This window comes from Microtus pennsylvanicus, chromosome 4 (assembly GCF_037038515.1).
Source record: "Microtus pennsylvanicus isolate mMicPen1 chromosome 4, mMicPen1.hap1, whole genome shotgun sequence".
NCBI lineage: Eukaryota > Metazoa > Chordata > Mammalia > Rodentia > Cricetidae > Microtus > Microtus pennsylvanicus.
In genome coordinates this window covers 77437093-77459787 of record NC_134582.1, presented here as the reverse complement: position 1 = coordinate 77459787, position 22695 = coordinate 77437093, and the positions used below count along the sequence as shown (strand labels likewise).

The window sequence follows — 22695 nt, the reverse complement described above, 5'->3', positions numbered from 1 at the left end:
ATACAGAGAGTGAAATATTAGTCCTAAGTTACCTAGGGATCCACGCCTGTTGTTTACTTGATAGGGCATCTCACTGTGTAGCCCAGGCTGGCCTGGAACTTGCTGTGTGAGTGGTCTGCCTGGGTAAGTGACACTAATTCAAACAACCTTGACTCTGAGGTGAACTGGACGTTTGGCCCAGTCGCTCTGGGCTTTTTTCACTTTGGTGGAAAAGAACACTTGGCTACCACTCTCCTCACCAAAGCTGCTGCTTCCACCAGAGTGACTTGGGGAAGCTGGGAGGGTTTGCTCAGAGGACCTCTATGCAGAGAAATTGATAGGGTTTCAAAAGGGTTTCAAAAGCTACATGGCTGCCCTACATGGTGAGGGGTACATCTTCAAACTCCTCCAGGGATAGACCTGATTGGGGCATTGAGGAAATGAAGAAAAGGTAGACACATAAGAAAGCTCGGATTGGGTGGGTGGGACTCTCTGGTGAAGAAGCTGCAGTGTCTTGGAATCGCAGTGTGTTTCTTACACACAGTTGAACAGGTAGGTGGGGTTATCACACACAGCTGAACTTGGAGGCAGGATTAGCTAATGTCTGTAGGAGCCATCTCTGTAGGGAAGCGGACTTTAAGCATAAAAGCTGGGGAGAGAAGGCTAATGATGGGTATTTTCTGCACGCACTGTCAACGTTCACACTTGAATCCCTAGGAAGGTTTTCTATCCCTCTGAGCCTCGAGGGGAGGGAGGGGCTTTGCCATTTCTCCATGAATCTGGTGCTACGGTCCTTATCATGGGCATCTGTCATGTATCCGTGCAGGATTTCACACCAGAGGACAACACACATCCACTCAGGATTTCACACACTCAAGTATTCCTCCACTCCCTACAGGGCACAGCTTGCATGGTGGTTTGGGGTAGAGCAGGCTGGGGCAGGGGGGTTGCTTTCTTCAATAGGCTGACTTTGCTTTGCTGACTTTGTGGCCGCTCTGGTGGGTTCCTTTGATTCTCTCAGCCTCGGCTTCTTTGTATGTGGAGTAGAGAAGATGGCAGTACCCAAGCTATAGGATTCTCTCGAGGATGGGAGGGCTTAATGCAGGCGTTTGGTAATCTACTGACAGCTCGGCATCCTGTGTACACACATGCCCATTTCTGACGCTCCTCTTCTGGTTCTTCCTGGCATCTTTCTCAGGATGCCTTTCTTCCACACAGTCTGGAGGGACCACAAAGACTGGTCCTTGTTTTTGTTGCATTCAGAGACAATCATCCACGTCTGTTATCTGTGTCCTCTTTATCACTACAAATGCTGTGCCCTTTACTAGGAGACATCGTGTGGTTTGTGAGCATCTCAGTGTCCACCATGTCCTAGGGACTCATCTGGAATCCCATGAGTGGAACAGCGAGGAGGAAGGTGCCGGGGGAGATTTGTAAGATTGAGGGGTAGGGTGTAGCTAGCAGATAGAATACCAACAGACCTTCTCTTGTATCCTGTCCTGGCTGGGCCTAGTGTCTTACTGGGTGTGGTTAATGGAGGGTTGGGAGCAGTACAAACTGGGTTTCATATGGCTCTCTGTATGGGATTTAATTCTATCCTTTCAGGGCTGGGCAAAAATGCGGTTCAGGGCAAGATCAAGTTTCAGAATGTTGAAACAAATGACAGACTCTCACTATCCTGCCCTTCACACATCACTTACTGTAGCATGGCTTTGAATGTCTGGGATGTTCTGGGCAGAGTCTGGTGACCCCTGGAGAAGGGCATTCTTAGGATTGGGCCTCAGTTAGAAGGATGGCTGCCGCTGTCACAGCTGCTCCAGTCTGCCTTTCCCTCTGACAACACTGCAACCGAGGAAGTAGAGACTTACTTCCTCTTGGTCTTGAGGATCTGCCAGAGAGTGAGTTTGTGACTTTGGGCGCACCTTCCTGGGGACTCTCACTCCTTCATGCTTGAATGGGATGTTTTCAGTGGGCAGCCAGGGGAGGAAGCCAGGAATAACATTCCTCAGAGCTCTTCAGAGTTGTAGCTGGAACCAGAAGCCACGCATGGCTGTGTAGTCCTAGACATGCTGGCGAGTGGCCCCCTAAGCAATCCCACTGAAGTCCGTCTCTAGTCTAGACCTCTCAACTGGAAAAAGCAAGAATGCACAAAAAAACAATTTAGACAAGACCTTTCAAAATCAGCAGGGCAGCCCACTGATGGGCCATAAATATCAAGTTGATTCCATGCTGTCTTATTTTGGGGTACATAAAAGGACCACTGAGCAAACACACAGGCTGTCTATCGAGACAGACTTTCACCCTCAAAAAGAGAGGCCTCATCAAGTGGGAAAACCCAGAAGGGAAAGCCAGCTGAAAATGCTCCAGCCCAGAAAAATTAAGAAATTTGCCTGAGCAAGACCGTAAAGTTGGTTATGCAAGTGCTAATACGTGTGCCCAAGACAAAGAAGAGCAGGGGGAAGCTGGTGTGGATCTGTGTGTGGGAGGAGAGGAAGAGGTGTGTCCAGCAGGAGCTGACAGGTGCACATGCGCAAGCTGATGAGGGGATAATTTCCAAGGGGACTGAGTGTCAGGTGCACAGAAGGAGGCAGATAAATCATGCGATCTTTTGCTCTAGGTGATAAGGATGGATTTTCACTGATGTAGTCTTTCCCCTACATTTTCCGAGCTTTTTGTAGTAAAGCTGTGTTCCTTTTTCTGTACGTCAAAAGAAGAAAACTCAACAAAGCAGTCTGAATCTTCTTCCATAAATAGTAGCCATCAGGAGTGTCTAGGCGAGCAGAGTTTGGGGGTTGGAGTAGACAGGGGATGCTGGGAAAGTGGGTGAGAGAGTAGGGGAGGAGATGATGTTAGGAGCTGGCTGTGGGTCGGTAAGGGAGCGACAGGAATCTGGGTGTTCAAGGGTTAGAGAGCGAGCAGAAGCTTTGAGGAGAGACTTGGAAAGAACGTTTGTCTTGGTAACAGAGGGCATATGGGAATCAGAAAGGGAGGAGGTTCAAATCCACATACAGGGTTTCCTGTCTTGAATGGTGCCATCCGCAAGAGTATCAAAAAGATATGTTGGCCCAGAGAACTGTGTGGACGCCTGGACTTTGGAATGCAAGGCCACCTGGTGCTATCTAGCTCGCTGGGGCCATCGCCTGCCTTGGAGAGAAAGAAAACACAAGCAGAATGGTGTGGGTGAGGTTGGTCCCACAAGCCAGCGAACCGTCATCTGTGGGCATCACTCTGCAAAAGTATTTGAGGTTAGGCAATTAAAGCAACCCCAAGGACGCCTCCGGGTTCTCCTCAGAGATTTCAGCTGTGCCAAATCAATGAAGCTCTCTTTATGAAAAATCAATTTCCCTGGAAAACAAATTTGGGTTCTAACCAGCAAGTAGCATTTGGCAAACTCTCATGAAGAAAGCCAGTGTTTGGAAAAGAGAGGGAAACAGCAAGCCATTGAGTGGAGCAAGCCTGGGAGGGAGCCTGGTGCTGTTTCAGGCTGTGACAGCTGCCGTCTCCATCAGCTGGGAAATGCAAAGCTGTGGCTTTGTTTCTGAGATCTTACCACCACAAGCCATGGTCTGTCCTAGCCTGTTGGAGTGCTGGAAGCGGGGAGGGAGAACGGAAAATGATTTGGAGCCCCATTTCCTCTCCCTGTTCAGTGTGTAGAGGACACTGGCTGTCAGCAGCAAGATCCGGAGCAAAAGCCACTTGACTGTCACACCTCAGTGGCCATCCAGTGGGAGCTAGTGTCAGCACGAGCTGAGAGTTCCTCTGTGCTTGTTTCGCGAGGGCAAATATTCCAGGATATTCCCTTTGGGTCAATCATTTGACTTGTACTCTATGGTCACCTGAAGGTTATCTGTCTAAAGTGACCCCATAGGCCAAGGTTTCTAGGGAACGACACAAAGGGACCCTGTCAAAATGTAGAGCCCGATTCTGTAGGTCTGAAGAGAGTTCTAGAGTCTGCACTTCTAGCACATTCTCCGGTGGTGTGGATGCTGCTTTCTGGATATCACATCTGGAGTGGCAAGGCTGTGGCTCTGGAAAGTCAAATCCCACACGGCACCACGGTCACCCCTTATCTGTAGCAAATGCGGCGGCTTCTCGCCTGTGTTCCTTACATGGATAGAAGTACTTACTGTATGACATGTAACACGGGAAACAGGGTTACCAGATCTGACACATACGCTCTTGGAAATCCCACGCAAATATGCCTTCCTATTCCTTCTAGGCTGTATGCGGAGCAGGCTGGAGAGGCTGAGAATCCTCTGGAAAAGGTCTGACCATTTCTCTTGATGCCCAAGCCCTTGAGGGGGGGAAACAGTAGAGCCAGGCCTGAACTGGCCTGTTGCCTGCCTGCCTCTCGCCTACGGACATGGGATCCTGTGCAGAAAGCTCGTTGGAAACTCTGGTTTGTCTTCTGCTACTGAAGGCTCATTGTCGAGTGTTCCCAAGTTGTTTACACATAGCTTCTGGTGATCTTGTTTGTGCCACAAAACATGAAAGCCACCGTTTTTCTAAAGTACCTGGAAGAAGTCTAGTAATTATTGTTCCAAACAAGCCTCATTTTCTTGTGTTTAGATTTTCTAACATGGAAAGAAAAAAAAGCTCCCAAATGAAAGGACTGTTTTGCCCTGGCAGCTCCGGGCCATGGGGCTGGAGGACCTCCCCACACAGCGACATCACCGTCTTTGAAGCAGCAGCTACTACCATGGGGGATATGTTTACATTTCTCCCTTTTATGGGGACGGGCAGGCGGTGTGGAACTTGTGGTGGAATTTTTAAAAATATCTAAACAGTAACTGAAGCATTACTGTGATCTCCTCAGTGAGCTCATGGAAAAGCTCAAGTCATCCAACGTTAGTTTTATAGAGGGGAGTGAGGACGGTGAGATCACTAGCCACGTTCAGACCCCCTCCGTCTTGCCAGAGATGGTGGTGCTGGACTGGAAGGTGGAAAGCAACCGTTTCCCAGGCTCCTCTCCCCAGTTAGCAGGGTTTCCTGGCCCGAGGGACGCTTTCTGGGATCAGGCCTGCACTTGACTCTCTATGGGTGTCTTCCAGCATCCTGGACCAGGCAGTCATTGCGTTCAGAGATGCTTTCTAACAGAGCAGAGGTTGTTTGGCTCGGCTTTGTGTGCAGCCTTTCTCTCTGTTACGAGTTTCTCCATCAAGGCTTCCCTCGTCCCACTGCATCTCCACCCATGGGGTTTTCAGCCTCTGCTCTGCTTGCACCTCCCTCCATCAGATCATTGAACAGCTCTTGTCCCCTGTCCCCTCACTGGAGAATGGCTTCCAGGTCTGAGTCGCTGGATCAGGCAGCCTGTGAACATTCCATGGAGATGAATCAAGTGTACCTCAAACTCATCAGGTCCTGAGCTACTCATCTTTCCCTGGCAGCGTCCAGCCATCTCCATGGCCTTCACATGAAAACAGCCGCAGCAGCAGCCATCGTGATGCCCAAATCTCAAACACCTCACTCACCCTCGATGCTTCTTTGCCCCCAGTACAGAGTGTGTCAGTTGCTTTTCTCACTGCTGCGGTCTGACAAGACACAGTTTCAGAGAGGAAGGTTTGTTTTGGCTCACGGTCCACATGATGCCATTGTCCGCCGTCCGTTGTGGCTGGGAAGGCAGGCAGTGGAGGCTGCTCACGTGCATTTCTGCAGATCACAAGGCAGAGAGCATGGGGAGTGTTCATGTTCACCTTGCCTTCTCTTTCCCCTCTTTTTCCAATCCAGGACTGCAGCCTGTGGCATGGCACCATCCCTATCCCATGTGGGTTTTTCCCTTCCAGCTAGTCTTTGGAAATACCATGCAGACACACTCAGAGCTGAGTGTCACTGATGCCCTGGGCATTTGTCAGTCTGAGTCAGTTGGTAAGCACAGTTAGCTATCACATGTAGCTCGTATGTTCCCTTGAGACTGCGTATCTCCTAGACATACCTCCAATACTTCTCCCTTCAGCTCCAACTCTACCACAGTAGCGCAAGCTCCTATGTGGTCCCCTCCTGCTCAGCCGACCCTCCTGCCTCCCATCTTGCCTTATTTTATCTGCTCCCCTCGAAGCCTGCTCATGACACTAACTCTGCCCTTTGCTTGAGCCCCTAACGCTGGCAGGATTCTTAGTTTAGATCTGACCCCTGCTATTCGCCTGTCTTCTGCCCGACTCTTGTCTCCACCCAGCACGCTTCAGTCAACTGACTAGCTTAGCATCCTCATTTTGCCTGGCTAAATCCTGTTCAGCCTCCAGCTCTAAAAGCAGATGCTATCGATTCTACCTGATTGAGGGGCCTACTCCAAACTCTTAAGGCTCCAGCTGCCTCTCTCCATGGTATCTTCTTGGCTAGGTCCATGCTCCCCACATCTGGGAACTCACCCCTGGGGCTAGTAGAACCAAGTAAGGGGAGGGTGATTAGTAGGTGCCAGGGTGCCTGCTCACCTCCTCGCATGCCTTGAGCTCCTCCAGGGCACACTCCTAGCATCTATCTGGCATTCACAGACTTTTACATGCCTTGAGCTCCTCCAGGGCACACTCCTAGCATCTATCTGGCATTCACAGACTTTTGCCGGAAGCCAGGTGAGGGATTCCTGATTGCCAAGGTGTGAGCCCCGCCCTTCCCCACTTTTCTGTTTTCTGTCAACAGGAAGATTTGCTCCTCATCTACAGCATATTAGCATGGGTGGTGCATCAGGATCCCAGAGGCCAGTCTGACAGGCCAAAGCTTGTGGGTGCCCGCTCACACCCTCTGGCTTCCTGCAGCCTAGGCTTCAGGCATGAACACCTGAAGAAAGAGTGAAACTTGAGGGCGCCTTCCTTTGGACCCGCACTTTGTGCGCAGTGGGAGGAGGGTGTGTGAGGCAGCTGGGCGGTGCAGGAGGGCTGCGGGTGCTTAGAAGTGGCTTGGCCTGGGAGGCGCTGGCCGCCCTTCCCCGCCCTCGGCCGCTCCCACCCTCTCTACTAAACCCTAGGCGCGCTGCCTGGCCGCTCTCACTTCGCCAGCGCCTCCCGCGCCTACTTTCGTCGTGGGTCCGCGCGTGTTCCTGCTCCATGGCGCTCCTCGTGCGGCTGCTGACCCTGGCTCTGGCACTGGCACTGGGCCCCACCGCGACCCTAGCGGGCCCCGCCAAGTCGCCTTACCAGATGGTGCTGCAGCACAGCCGGCTCCGGGGTCGCCAACATGGGTAAGCCCCAGCGGTTCCTTGGTGGGCGGTGCAAGGACAGGTCGCTGAACTGCCAGTGCACTCTGCTGGGGACATCATCGTAGCCAACCTGAGTAGCAGGGGACAAAGCCCGACGGAAAAGCAGCCAGTGCACGAAGAGACTAGCCCTGCGTGGAGGGAGGAACTGTGGAATAATGAGATGCGGGGACCCAGTAGAATGCTTTGTGCTGAAAGGATTGGGGGCGCTGGCCAGTGGCCACAGACTCGACCAAAGTGTATGAAACAGCCTAGGGGACTTTCAGTCTCCTCTCCTAACTCTAGGTAAAAGGGGGCGTTTGCAGCTCTCAGCAAGGAATTCCCATCACCCTGAGAAGGTGTTTACTGCAGAGGAGAAGCCCAGCCAGATCCCACTGTCTAGTAAATCCAGGTGTGAGCCTGGTCACACCAGGTAGCAGGCCCTCAGGTGCCCACAGCTCCTGTGCACCTGGCATTGCTCTGCACCCAAACACTCATGCCCAAACAGTGCTTTCTGGCCACCAGACCAGTGTGACAGCTTGTAAAGGAAGAGCAGGAAAGTTCACTTTCTACATGCTAGACACATCAGGTCCTGGAGGGCCCCAGACTGTCATGCAGGGTGCCCTGGAGCCAGCATCGGAATCTGTCTTGAAGCCATGGCCAATTTTGTGAACGTGAGCCATTCGTGCTTCAGATACTCCTCTGGAGCACCGCAGATGTGTGGGCTTCAGGAGCACTGGCCAAGGATATGCCCTGATGAAGATCCTGGCCCAGACCCAGGCTGTGCGGTACTTCTACATACAACCAGGCCATGGCTGCTTCGAACATAGCCCAGCTTTGCTGCACGTCCAGCCTACCTGGCTGCACCAACATGGTTTATACTGAGGAAAACTATGTGGGAAGAGAGGAGAGGTCCGGATGCCCCATACCCCAGCTCTCCAAGAGACTAGACAGATCTGTCCTCAGACTTTAAAAACACCTATGTGGCTAGTGAGGATTTGCTTTGTAGGCTCAGACAAAATCGCAGGCCCCACACTGGGTATGCTCTGAACTTGGGTAAAGGCTGCCACTTTTAGGGAGCAGTCACTCTTCTGTATGTGGATTTCAGGTCTCTTATAGACTCCCGGGTCTCAGCTTGGGGGAATCAAGCTGCTGGGTGCAGGACTGACCACTCTGCAGGGCAGAGCCCAGCCAGGTTATGCCATAGCCACACACCCACCAGAAAGGAAGGAGGCAATGCAGAGGTCCTGAGGTCATTTACTGCTTAGGCCGTGTGCATGGAAGGTTGGGAGGGCAGATCCGAAAAGTGCAGATTTGAAGTCTCAAAGCCAAACATTGACAACTGGAACGATCATCCCTGCCTGGGTCACCTTTGGTCCCGCCGCCTTTCTTGCACGCTGTATTCGGGTTCAGGGGTTCTGTTTCTCCTTCCTCTTAACCACGAAGAACAGCACACATGTGTGCATGCTACAGCATTGTCATCCAGAGTAGCAATGTCACAGCAATGTGAAGTCTCTAAAGGTACCACATAGATCTATCGCTGAGGCCAGCCTCCTTCCCAGACCAGGACACTGATAGGAAAACTTGAACTTTTAAAAACCGGTGTGGACCAGGGAAGTGGCCCCGCTAAGGCATTGCTGCTAAGCCTGATGACCCACATAGAATGAGAGAACCAGCCTCTCAGGAGCTGTCTTCTGCCCTCCACACACTCACTGTGGCGTGTGCCACCCACCTAAACACAAAATGAGTAAATGATTTAGACCAACATCTCTGAATGCTTCTTGCGCTGAGTTGGAAGCCCTGTAGTAACCTGTGACAGGCTGAGTGATGGGGAGATGACAGGTACTGAGCAGGGAGATGCATTCCTTTAAAGCCAGCTACTCCTGAGACAGGGGTAAGAGGTGGGCAATTTAGGGAGACCCTACCTCAGCATAAATATAAGGAAGAGCACATTAGCACCCCTTCTGGAGGGAAATCTGGACACCCAGGCACACAAGTCTTGGCAAATGGGCAGACACTGTTGCATTTACTCTGATCTAACTGTCCCTGAAAAACCACGGGACTGCCTGGCCTTGCACGCATGGGTGTGGTTCCCTGTGCAGATGGATAACCTTGTACCAGTTCCAGTCCTTTATTCAAAGTGAGAGCTGGAAGGGGGGGGAGGTTTAAGGACGTGCAGGGTGTCCCACGAGGGAGGGAAAGGACCCTGTACCTAACTCTGGGAAACAGTACACAGTCATCTATCACCCTAATGTATTTGCTTCCCCATGCCCCTGCCCCCAGCACGGTGAGAGCCACCGCAAAATTCTTATTTTACAGAGGGAGAAATCAGCCTATGCATGCCAATACAGCCTTAGGATGCAAATACAGAAAGCTGGTAGTAGGGTAGGGGTTGCTTGGTGGCCTCTTGGCTCCCCGCTGTATCTGTGTTACCTTTGGAGCTAGCACACTAACGTAAAAGTGAAAGTGTAGCCACAGGTTTGAATGGCACCAGCAGAAACAGGATGGAAGTTCTGGAAGTCCTTGGTTTTCAGACACAAGTCGAACAGCAGGGCTGCTGGTCTTAGGGCAGAAGCCCAGAAATGGCCTGCTCGTTTTGATTACATTTCAGTATAGATTTCCTGTGGACACAGCTTACCCCTACCCCCAGCCTCTGCTCCTGTGGCAGGGGCAGTGCAAACTCTCTCTGCCGAGGAGAGGAATGCTGGAGCCAAGTCCACAGAGACTCGCTGAGGAGCCGCCGGCCGCCCATGGAGAGCTGTGGGGAATTCATCCACAGTAATTATTTCCTGCTTAGCTGGACAGGAGAGCTGGGACTGTTCAGCAGTAAGGATGATTTGGGGCTGGAGCATGGCTGGTGGAAGCTCTTCAGGGGTTATTCAAGGACTGTGAAACACATGGATCACTGGGTGGAGAGTCTCTAAGCACCTGGGGAGACGCAGGAAGCTGGGCTGACCCAGCTACCCGAGTCACCCATCAAGCTTGACTTCTCATGGTCATCACTACCCTAATGTCAAGCCCGCTGTGCTCACTTACTGCGGTCCCTTGAGCAACAGCAACAAAAATGTAATCTTCATATGGAGAAGAAACGGGAAGGAAAAAGAAAGGGTCAGAACAAACAGCCACCCAATCACCCAACTGTGGACACTGTCCAATGGTGAGGTGGTAGCCACAGATCCCCCAAATCCTCTGCTCATCAAAGGAGTCTATGGATCACAGTTAGTTGTTAGTTAGTTAGATAGTTAGTTAGTTGAAGCAGAGTCCAGATTGTTCTCAAACTCACTGTGCAACCTAGGTTTGCCTTGAACTCAGAGCAATCCTCCTGCCTCCACATTGCGTTTTAAGGTATTGAGAGTTGCTATTGAAGAAACTGTCCACATTTGGATGCGCCTGATGCTGTGGGAACATGAAAATCTTGTGGACACCCTCAGTCTGTTTTCTTTGCTTGTCTGACTTACAGTTCAGTCAGATGGCTGCTGCCTGCTCAGAAAGAGGCTCACTTTTGTGACTACAGATGGCAGCTCCCTTGCCCCAGGAGCTCCAAAGAAAATGCCACCGTCACCGGACCTGAGCACCATTCTGGTTGCTCAGGAGAAAAACATACACTCAAATAGCATTCTCCAGAATGCTAAAGGCTCCAGAAGGCTCCAGAAAAATGTTCTCAGCAGAAACCCAGGGGTGGGGGGAGGTTGCTTCTGCTTTTCCACAGTTACTAAAGATCTTTTTAAACTAAATTTTTATAAACTGTTTCCACGAGCCTGATCCCCACTGACTCTAATCAGGCCGAGAACTCTTGTCTTTACGGCTCTTTTGAGGGTAATTGGAGAGAGGGAACATCATGACATATCAGTTACCAGGTCTGTTTAGTACCTAGCACAAAATAAAGGCAGCCCCTCAGGTTACAGTCCTGCGGGAAGTGGGGAGTGGCTCTGAGTACTGTGCAATAGAGAGTTAAGAGAGAGAGAACTCATTGTCAGTCCTGACAGCCTCTGGCCACTCACCCTGCTTTACAGGGTGGATACTCCCAGTGTGCCATCCCAGGAGCCAGGCACTGGTCTAGACATGCAGAGCGTGTCTGTTTATGGAGCTGGCTGAGAAGTGCTGGAAGCCATCCGCTCTTGACAACGGGACCTGTGACACACACTGGGATGCCAAGTCTGTGCCCAGGGCAGGTACAGAAAGAGGGAGTCTGGAACGTCCCAGCAATATCGCTTGGGTTTTGCTCATTTTCTCAGTCTGTAACACACAACCTCACTTTTTAAGGTGCTTCCACCTTCATTTAATAGTTGCCTGAGCCAGGGAAGGATGCTTAATGTGTAAGACAGACTCGAAGCATTTTTTTTGAGGAAAAGATTTTATGGAAAGGAAAGATGTATATAGACAATGCCAAAGTTTACCCCAAACCACCAAAATGGCCATGTCTCCTCTCTCCAGACGGCTCTGCTAACCATAGGAGGTCCACATGATGGGACGGACCGCACAGCGACCTCAGTGTAGGCTGACTTGCCGACCGTCTCGCTCACACTGTTGCTCTTGTTTCCAGCCCCAACGTATGTGCTGTGCAGAAGGTCATGGGCACCAACAAGAAATACTTCACCAACTGCAAGCAGTGGTACCAGAGGAAGATCTGCGGCAAGCCGACGTAAGTATCTGTAGCCGCCCAAACCATTGCCTGCCAAGGAGACCACAGTGTGTGTGTGTGTGTGTGTGTGTGTGTGTGTGTGTGTGAGAGAGAGAGAGAGAGAGAGAGAGAGAGAGAGAGAGAGAGAGAGAGAACCAGCTGCCAAGGAGGCCATACTCTATATGTGTATGTATGTATATGTGTGTGCGTGAACCAGCCACCAAGGAGGCCACCCTGTGTGCATATATGTGTGTGTGTGTGTGCATGTGTATAGGGTAGTTGCCAAGGAGACCACACTCTATGTGTGGTTATGTGTTTGTGTGTTTGAGAGTCAGCCATTAAGGAGGCCACACTGTGTGTGTATGTGCATGTGTGTGGTGTGTGTTTCTCTCACTAAATGAATCGACTATTCAGAGGAGAAGCTATGTGACTCTGGGAATGAAAAGTTGTCGGTGAACTTACCCCAAAGGTCAGCCAAGGTAAACACTTCTGAAAGTCTCCCTGTGTCTAGGAGTCACACAGGAAGCAGTGTAGCAGATTGAGACTCAGGCTCTGACTCCAGTTCCGACCCTGGCTGTGCCACATACTTGGGGAGGGTTCATCTTTTGAACCCTCAGTTGCCTCGTGGGCAAAATGAACACAGCAGAATGACCTGCTGTTGACCGGAGGGTTGAGTTGAGCAATATTCATAAGAGGAGGAATATGGCACCTGGCGCATCATAGCTACAAGTCCCAGAATATACAGATGTAGACCACACATGCAGAAGCTGTGTGGTGGTCACAGTAGGTCTTGTGGGTGCCTCTCTTCCTGGAGGGAGGTGGCCTTTGCCTCACTGCCTGGCTGCCCGGTGGAAGCAGTTGAATGCATGTTCCAACAGAACTCTGGGGAATCTAATCGGCTTTGGCGCTGACAGTCAACAGACCTCAGAGCTGGCTCTCTCTTGCAGAAAGGAAGAGGTACCATACCAAATCTCCTAAGAGACGTGTGGAGACCTGACCTTCCTCTTTTCAGGCAAATAGGAAGATTTCTTTGTACTTGCCCCAGTGTGAGAGATTTTAAGATGTGTTTCTTATGCTATGGCTGTCAAGCAGCCATCGCCAGCTGAGAGGAGGAAAATGTTGTTCCCGTAGCGTGTGCGTGGAAATGAACACCATGCTGTGTGGCTCGAATTATGTTAGGTTGGTCCTGGGCTCACAGACCAGAGCAGAAGCAAGGCTAGCAGCTCCCTGGGACCCTTTGTACAGCCCATGGCAGCAAGTCCCACCCGTGGGCAGCCTGGTTTCTGAGTGCTGTGTGAGCTGGGACCCACCGATGCTCAGCCCAAGTTTGTGCTGCTTGTAACTAAAACCCAAGTTTTAAAAACCAACCCTTTCAGTACCGATAGATACGTACCTGACCTATTTAAACTTTAATTGCTTAATTATATGTGAAGTCAGACCCCATGCCATTACTTCTCAAGAGATGGCCAATGTGCTGGTGCCAAGTGGCAGATCTTCATGTCATAGCCTCAGGGCACCTGGGGCAAGCTGGCCACAGGGTGGCATTCACCACGCTGCATCCGATTGGCCCGTGCTGTGGAACTTGACAGGGATTCATGGGAGCTTAATGGCATTCCTTGAGAGCTCCCAGACACGTGATGTTGACAGTGAGCTGTACTGATTTACTGACGCCTACCCATGTCTCTGCAGGCCAGGATGAGGTACACGCCACAGGAGGGTGCTGACAGATTGTCCCTGAGAGTCCTCTCCTCTAACCTGATCTGGTTTTGAGAGCACAGTGAGGTAGTGGGTCAGCCCTCTCACCCCAGTGACTGCAGGAAGCCGTGGTGATGGTGGAGGGCGGGGGCACCAGCTCTAGGAAGGGAAGATGTACTGGGTTGTGGGTGGAAGAATGGTCTATGTAGTGAGGTCAGTCAGAGCCCAAGGCTATCCAGGTTTGACCTGGCTCACAAAACTGAGAGGAAAAAATTATTCACATCCAACTCCTGCATGTGGTTGCTGCCCTGGGAAACCTCAAGAAAGAGAAAGTGAGCAGAGGAAAACATGGGCTGCTAAAAAAGTTAGTCCCCAGTGGAACATCACATGTGGTCTTGGCCTTAGGAGGTGGAGCTGATGTAGAAGGGACCCAGGGGACAAAGAGGGGAAGAGGGAAAGATGGGACTCATCTCTGTTGTCCTCCAGGACTGAGAGCTTCAGAAGACACCGGCGTACATAGGAGAGTCATCTCCAAGGGAGCTGATTGTCATATGGCCACAATTAAGTGCTAGGTGGAGTAGAGATGTACCAGCTGGAGCTGATGTCATCCGGAGACTGGGTGGGTACCTAGACCTGCTTAGTTGATCATGAGTGGGGCTAGAAGTGTGGCTATTGGAGCAGAGTTTTGACAAGCCAGCATGGGCATTTTCTCAGTGAGATGTCAGCAGGGAGGCTGCAGCAGAAGTGTGTGTGGGATGAGAGGAAGCAGGACCTAAGGGGGCCTGAGACAGAAAAAAATTTTTGGTTCTGAAAACAGATGATGACACAGAGGTAAAGGTCTGGCCTTGTGAGGTTACTAGAGATACGGACACAGGCCTAGCGAATATGGAGCCTAGAACCCCTTGTCTATGCCTGTGAGGCTCTGGGTGCTGTCTTCCAGAGGGTACGGGTGGCCCTGCCACACTCGGCATGGTCCCTGCCACATTGGTGAAGCCTCTGAGTCTTCAACAGTAGCGGTCTGTATTTCCAAGGAGAGAAGAATCTGAGACTTCGGTGCTATGTGTCAAAGACTCTGTCAGGCTGAACTACTGCAGGATGCGGTTAGCAGGGGACCTCTGTGTGGTGGCTTCTGTGTGGTGGCCTGAGCGAATTCTATTGCTCAGCAATTCATCTCAGCCTTTGCCTCTGAGCTGTAGCCCCAGAGTGGCACGAGAGCCAATCAGACAAAGAGACTGTGGCTGACAGGAGCCCACTGTGTGCTTTCAGGCCCTGGTTTGCTCAGGAGCCATACAAGTTTTCTGTGTGTCTCTAGCCCATAAAGAGAAGCCTGGCTACTTCCCTGCAGGCCTCTTGTGTGAGGCCGGGGGATGGGGATCTGCTCAACAGACAGGTTGAGGCTGACCTAGCTGGGGTGTCACAGCCATGACTGGAGCTATAGAATCCTAAAGGTGGAACAAAGGGACAGTGTGCAAGCTAGCGGGGGGGGGGGGGGGGAGCAGTCCACCCCAAAGTCTTCAAATTGCTCCCCTAGCAGCATGGTTCACAGGTGAGAAGCCATTTTCTGGAGGCAAGAAGAACTGACAGGATGCCCCAGTATCTCCAGCAGCTCGAGCTTCTGTACCTTTCAGCCATGTGGCACAGTTCCTCGGCATTCGCAGAAACCTGACATTTCCGGAAGCCATCTGGGATGTGGTGGCACTTTCCTGTCAGCTAGAAGGTCTACTTCTAGTAGATGTCATCCTGGCACAAAGACATCTGACAGAGCCCCCCCCCCTTTCCTCCCTCCCATGTGTCCCTTCACCTTGGCCCAAGAGGAAAAGAAGTGGTTGGAAGCAGTCAGCACTGTCCCCAGACCACACCTGTGCACATTTCCTGTCCCCATCCATAACTTGCTCTAAGATAACAGACTGAGCACACCTCAAATACCCCACCACGTGGTGCTTTCTAAAAATTCTAGGTCTAGACCGTTCTGTGAACTAGGAGTCCGCTTAGATGGTGCGTGATTTTGTTCTGGTGAGAACTTTCATGAGCCCACGTACTGTGTGCCGCAATGATCCCCCAACGATGCCCGCATCCTAATCTGAAAGCTGTAGATACTTTCCTTTCCGTGGAAAAAGGGCTTCACAGACGTGGCTTGAGTGTCAACCTGGAGTGAGTCTGGAATCATAGGTCCTTGTAAAAGAGCGGCAGAAAGGTTGGAATCAGAGAAAGGGGTGTGCTAAAATCCACAGCTAGTGTGATGCCGCCAAAGGCTGAGGAACCCAGCCGCCTCTGGAAGCTGAAGGGCAGAGAGGGGATTATCCCGGTGGCTTCTAAAAGGAATATGGCTTTGGTTTTAGGCCCATGAGGTCAATTGCTGACCCTAATTCAGAATTGTAATGCAATAGATTTGTAGTGTTTTAGGCCACCGAGTTCGGGGTAATTTGTCACAATAAGCTATCGGAAACTAACAGCCCTTGCTGCTGTGCTGATAGCTATCACAGGGGTGGGGTTTGATCAGCTGTCTCATGCAGGCCTTTACTTTCGATGAAGCTATGTTTGTTAGAGCATAACTGAGCTTCCGTTTTGTCATTTCTGTGAGGGTGTTTTATCTCCATCAGTTTGCTTTAGAAACCCCGTGCTGAGTACTTAGAATACACCCCACGTGGAGGTACTTCATGTATGTTTGCCAGTTCAGCCCCCGTAGTCATTCTCTGTCCAACAGTGTGTGTGTAGACACACACACAGAGAGAGAGAGAGAGAGAGAGAGAGAGAGAGAGAGAGAGAGAGAGAGAGAGAGAGAGAGAGCATTTGCAGATGGGAATACTGAGGAGCTAGAAGTCTACACATCCTACTGACAGCCATACACTGAGAAATGGGGAGGTCTAGCCCCTTTGTACCATCCCCAAGGGGAATCCAACCTGGCCACTATGGTCAGCAATGCCACAGGGAGCAGGCTAGGATCTAGGTAGACTGTCCTGAGGTCCTGAGTCTCTTTTTTACAGCCCCAGATCTGTAGCCAGGGTCCTAGAAACAAATCCTCTTGAAGTCAGAGACCTTGGGCCAGAGTCACTAATCGCCCCCTCCCCTGGCCCCGGGGTTGACTTCAAGTTTGGTGGTCATTATGATGACTGATGGAGACTGAGAACCAGGACTTCTTCCCCAGACAATGGGTGTGAAATCTGGGGGACAGTCAGCATCCAATGGCCACCAAAATGTACTGCTGTCCCTATGGAAAATTTCATAAGCCTGTGTTCTGAAGTCACTTCACATCTCCCTAGGCTCTGAAAACCTTCACTGGGCCACAGTCGGTTAGGAAAAGCCCCACCTTTTCCCTAGGAACTTCAAGAATCAGCTTAGCCTCTGTCCAAGGGACAGCGGGTAGAAAGTGAGCCGCTTTGGACTGGCAGTCCATGGGGCATGCCAGTATCTAGAAACTGTAACTGTGTGTTTGCTCTGTGGTTAATCTGAGGCAGGATGACACAGAGAGTGTCCCCTATCCCAGGAGACTATGCTCCGTCTCCATTCCTTACCCCACCTTCTCCCTGAGTGTAGCTAGTCTCTTGCCGCTTGTAGCTAGAACAGCAGCTGTACATTTGGGGGAACAAATGTTTGGGGAGAAGGCAGTGAGACTTCTCCCCCATTCAATCTAAGAGACAGGCAGGGGACAAAGCACCCCACACCTTGACCTTGTGTTGACATTATCTTCTTACATTCTTTCTTCAAATCTGTCTCTCGTTTCCTTTTGCCCTAAAAAGCTAGAACAAGGTGACCAGTAACTCATTGCCCTAGCGTGTGCACTTAATCCAGTCTGAGCTTTTTATGTACCACGCTGTGTGTGGCCAAGCCAAAACTGGAAGTCTTTAATCAGAATCTAACTGATGAGACAAGATACAGAAACCAGTAGCCTGGTCCTTCCTGAACTGAGGACATTCAAGGAGGGTGCCCATAGTATCTGTTCTTCTCTACTGGGTCTAGAGAGCAGACTGAAGTTCTGTGCTTACAAAGTCCGCATCTTCTCCAGGGGGAGCCTATGTAGAATAGAGCATGGCCCAGGGAGGGTGGATAGCTCACTGTGAGACCACCAGCTCACGAAGTCCTGGTTAAGATTGTTCCAGTAAGCTGCTTTCTCTGTGTGTAGTCTCCAGCTGGCCTCTGCAATCCGTGCCTGAGCCGGCTGGTTCTGAGAAGGGCTTATATGGTCTAAACAGCTAGGAGCATGGAACCTGCCAACTGCAGAGCCCTCTCCACACATAGGGCTGATGTCCTCAAAGGAGAGCCTGGTGTATAACTATACTCCCGGAGAGATACCTGGAATGGCTACCAGTGAGCCCAGGAAGGAGGGCTCTCCAGAGCGAGAGGATTGGAGAGTCTTCACAAAGAGCTGTGCTTGGTTACAGGCTATGCCTGGAGGAGGGCTCGCAGCCTTGAAGATGGAAGTTCTGCTGTGAGGACTCCACAGTCCTCCACAGAAGCCACCCTGGTGTGAAAGCAGGGTGCTCTCCAGCCCCTGTGAGAGTTAGGTGCAGTGAGCCCAGCAGAAAGGCTTTGCCATTCTTACTCAAATCTGGCTACTTCCTCTGAATGCTTGCATGGTTGAGAGCAGTGGTCATTGAGTTAGCCTCAATGAAACAGGAGAAAGCCTCCATGTGTCTAGGCCCTCAAGGACCCCTTAGCCCATCTTGTCCTGTCCTTCTAAGACTGCTCTGCTTAGGTCTATCCCGTCCTTACCAGCCCCCAACTTTCCACTTCTTCCCATGTCATTCTCTAATCCTCTTCTACACGCATGTACACTCATGTACACATACACTTTGAGGGGGGTATTTTATCTTCACTGAAATCCTGGGGAGGCCAGCCAAGCTGTTCAGTTGTCCTTTGGTTTGGAGGGGACTGGAACTCAGAAGCTAACATTTGGGGAACAGAGTCTATGGGGAGTGTAGCTGGGCACTCCAAGTCATGGAAGATGAAGCAGTGTGTTCACAAAGGGTCCCAGAGAAAACTCTTTGGATGGGACAGTTTTCCTCAAGTGCTTCTCTAACGCCGTAGGTTTCCACATTGGCGCTTTGGGAAAGTGACTAAGTTGGGGTGATGGCTTTATCTGATTGCACCTCCCCAACTCCAGTCACAGAACCCTGGTATTGTTTTTGTGTTGTTTTTATTGTGTGTGTGTGTGTGTGTGTGTGTGTGTGTGTGTGTGTCTGTGTGTGTGCGTGTATGGGGAGATGGGTCCTGGTGCTATGGGCTCAAGGCTTGGGAGTTCCCTGGATTTAGCTGGGAGAAGCTGGCAGATACTGTTTTTCTTCGAGAGTCTTTGTCCCTTCAAAGTCCCTCCGCTGTCTGGGGTGATCACCCTGAGGCTGAAGGGGCATCATAGAACAGCTGCTTGAACTGTACCCTACTCTGTGGATCAGAAAATAGAGACCACAGAGAGAAGTGGGCTCCCAAGGTTACCCCACTAGTCACTGAGGGATCCTAAGTGAGTCACCTCATCCAGGATGGCTTCTTCTACTCCTCTCTGCCTTGGCAAGTTCCTTAGCAGCGGAGATGGCGCACGTTCAGAGGAGAGCATAGTGGGTTGATCGTTGTCGGCCAGGCTGTGATCTCACCGCCTGTTTAAGGAACCAATGGGAGGTATGCGGCAGAAGAGGGTGCAGGAGGGAGAGGGAGCAGGGCACAGAGGAATGTATAGCTTGTCACTCCTCACTTAAGAGGTCAAGCGGGGGCTGAGGGACAGCAGGGGGGGGCAAGTCTAGCCAAGTGGCACCTGTAGCTCCCTGGCCGTCTGAGAATCTGACACATCCCCTGGGTAACAGAGGACCACGCTTCATCCTCACTTAACTGAGTCTTTCCTGAACCGATTCCAAATGAAGTCTCAGGAGCCAGCAGCCTCCTCAGCACACACCCCTCCCCCCAGGGCCACATTTCTTCCCGCCTGTCTGCCTCTTTTCTGATGATGTCATCCCTGAAGAAAAGGACTGGCAAATCTCTCATAGAAGAAAGGAAGGGGAAACTGGATTGGTTGCATTTGCCGCCAGGCCTTGGGGGAGGGGCGGGAGTGGGGGCTACACACCTGTGGGCAGCCTTCAGCTCTGGGCCTCGGGCTCCTTGGCCACAGTGTTATTTGAGACTCTCTCAGCTTCGGGGCTCCCACAGACTATCAGGGTGGCTGAAATGTGCTTTGTGAAGTCCAGACAGCAGCCAGCGCCCCACAATGGGCCCTTGGAAGAAGGAGAGTACACAATCTTTAGTTTTCTGAACCACTAAGTTTAAAGCACCCTGCACGTCTCCTGTCTCCTGTTCATCTGAGTGCAGAGGAACTTGGCAGCTGCTGCTATTGGCTGCCTCCTGGAAAGGCAATGGGAAGGTTGACGATGAGGGCGGGTGGGGGAGTAATTTGTAAATAATCATGAAGGTATTTTAAAATTGAAACCATAAACATGTTTTTAATAAGTTTCTTTAAAATGTAAATGAATAGCAAAGCAGGTGTCTTCACATGGAGGTGCTCTGTTTGCATTTGAAATCTGGTTTGTAAAAGCTGAGCGGACACAGTGATCACCCATGCCCTGCCTTTCGGGCTACTCAATCGAGTACTGGAAGAGCAGGAGAGAGACAGAGACCAGTGTGTTTTACATATGTGCTGAGACCCAGAGAAGAGGTGGGACCATGGGGAGGATATTGGAGGGGGGGGGGTAAGCTCAGAGACAGAACCAGCACAGGAGTCCTACCAGCTCCTCCCCAGAACACCATCTATCCAGAGCCCTGTGCATGGTTGTTGGAGGTCATTGCGGGGTGACTGATGGTTCTGTCAGGGCTATTGAGTGTGCTGCCTTCGCCTGGTTTCCCGGTTGGTTGGCTGCTGGTGTTGGCGATCATCAGAGACAGGTTACAAGGCTGTTGATGATGCTCCTGGTCGCTATGCTTGTCGCCCCTGGGAGAGCATCCGGGAGGAGGAGCAACGCACTAAGGGACACTCTCCTGTCTCTATTTCAGAGTCATCAGCTATGAGTGCTGCCCAGGATATGAAAAGGTCCCGGGAGAGAAAGGCTGTCCAGCAGGTGAGTGAGCCAGGCCCTGCCTGTGGGTGGATGGGATGGAAGAGTTACCCTGTGAAGGGCAGCACAATCATAGCATGGTGCGGGCATGTGGTTGAGATGTCTCTCCTGTGTGTTCCCTGGGCCATGAGGTGCAGAGGACAAAGGTGGAAACAGTACCTGTCCTGCGCTACTCCTGACCCCCAGCAGCAGGTGGAGGAAAGGCCACTCCACTCTGCCCAGCCTCTTCTCCGTGGTTACAGGTTCTAGCCTTGTAGTCAGTGGCTCTCCGTGGTTACAGGCTCTGGCCTCATCGTCAGTGGCTCTCCGTGCTTACAGGCTCTGACCTTGTCAGTGGCTCTCCGTGGTTACAGGCTCTGGCCTCGTCCTCAGTCACTCTCCATTCTTACAGGCTCTGACCTTGTCAGTGGCTCTCTGTGCTTACAGGTTCTGGCAAAGATGGCAAGATACTTGTGAATTTTACTAGAACCTTCACTGCCACACAGCAACTATGCAGGGCTGGGTTTTGTTTTAGCTTTGAAATCCAAGATAGTTTAAGCTTAAGATAGTTTCTTTTTTTTCTTTTTTTAAGTTTTATTTATTATGTATACAGTGTTCTCAGTGCTCTGCCTGCAGGCCAGAAGAGGGCCCCAGATCTCATGACAGATGGTTGTGAGCCACCATGTGGTTGCTGGGCATTGAACTCAGGACCTTTGGAAGAGCAAGCAGTGCTCTTACCCACTGAGCCATCTCTTCAGCCCCTTAAACTTAAGATAGGAACAGGAATTTAAGAGGGAAAGAGATTTAATTTAGTGGCAAGTTCATGATGCTATAGTTAGTGTGGCCATGGCTATGGCCTTGCTAACCGAAGGAGAAGGGCAGTTGAAAAAATAAAAGGGTATAAGGATGTTGGCCTATAGGGGGGGATTTAACTTTGGGATGATCATTTTTGATGATTTAAATATGGACTTTAGTCTGTGTATGTGCGTACATCTGCTATCCCAGCTGTCAGAAAACTGAGGCAGGAGGATCACCATGAGCTGAAAGCCACATAGTGAGTCTGTCATAGAAAGCAAATAAATAGACATTCCAGTTGCTGTCTCAGGGGACCATTCTCAACTGCAGACGGTTCCTGAAAAACACACGAGAGTCTTGGCAGATAGATTTACAGTTCTTTTGTTCTAGCAATGGTGTTAGGGAACACGTGGCAATAGCTCGGGAGATCGCAAGGCCCGTGTGGAGTTTCCCGCCTGTTTCTACCCACTTTATCTGAACACATAGAAACAGAAGCTCTGCTCTGCTGTTCTTAAAACACTTAGGAGCTGCCCATCAGGCTGGTCCACACAGGGAGGCATTTGACATACTGGGTGGTTCTGCAAAGCATGTGATTTTAAGCGTCTCCATCCATAGACATCTGAGCTTTTCCTCACTCTTCCCCCTCCCTTCCCTCTGCAATTGTCTCCATTCTTTCTGATGAAGAAGCACGGGCAGGTGTGTGTCTCGGATGGACTCACACCCGTCCCTCTGTCCTCTGCCTCTGCAGCTCTTCCGCTCTCTAACCTTTATGAGACCATGGGAGTTGTAGGATCGACCACCACGCAGCTATACACAGACCGTACGGAAAAGCTGAGGCCTGAGATGGAGGGACCAGGCAGCTTCACCATCTTTGCCCCTAGCAATGAGGCCTGGGCTTCCTTGCCTGCGGTAAGAGGAACCTTCTGCCCAGGGCACTCTCCTGGGAATCGCCTTTCTCCTGAGACCTGGGCACACAGTGGGATTCTTCTGTTTGGGTCAACATCCTTTCCCTTAACCCCTGAGGGAAAGTTAAAGTGGGGTCCCAGGTGCCTTCCAGTGGCCCCATCCTCCCAATGATGCTCACTTAAGGAGGACCAATTGGCAGAAGAGGGGTCTAGGTTCCCTTGGAGCAGGGGTTGCTGCCTCTCAACTACTGTGCCCTTTCTTTCTAGGAAGTGTTAGACTCCCTGGTAAGCAACGTCAACATCGAACTGCTGAACGCCCTCCGTTACCACATGGTGGACAGGCGGGTCCTGACAGATGAGCTGAAACATGGCATGGCCCTCACCTCCATGTACCAGAACTCCAACATCCAGATTCATCACTATCCTAACGGGGTAGGGGCATCCCCAGTTACTCAACGCTGTTCTCTGTTCATAGCGAACCCACCTCTGGCCCATCAGGGTGTTTCCTTCTAGGGTTCCGTCCTG

At 51.2% G+C, this 22695-nt stretch overlaps 1 protein-coding gene across 2 annotated transcripts in view; it reads left to right on the top strand.

The window, feature by feature from the left end:
* The first annotated feature begins 6812 nt into the window (after window positions 1–6812).
* The window catches only part of Tgfbi (transforming growth factor beta induced), a 30363-nt gene continuing 14480 nt past the window's right edge, over window positions 6813–22695 (top strand). Inside the window, exons 1-5 of one of the 2 annotated variants that reach the window (XM_075969472.1) lie at window positions 6813–7150; window positions 11688–11786; window positions 20430–20494; window positions 22014–22174; window positions 22438–22602. In XM_075969472.1, the coding sequence (XP_075825587.1) occupies window positions 7017–7150; window positions 11688–11786; window positions 20430–20494; window positions 22014–22174; window positions 22438–22602 (624 nt within the window). In that variant the 5' untranslated portion in view covers window positions 6813–7016. The remainder of the gene's footprint in view (window positions 7151–11687; window positions 11787–20429; window positions 20495–22013; window positions 22175–22437; window positions 22603–22695) is intronic. The other variant, XM_075969473.1, reaches the window with a different exon arrangement.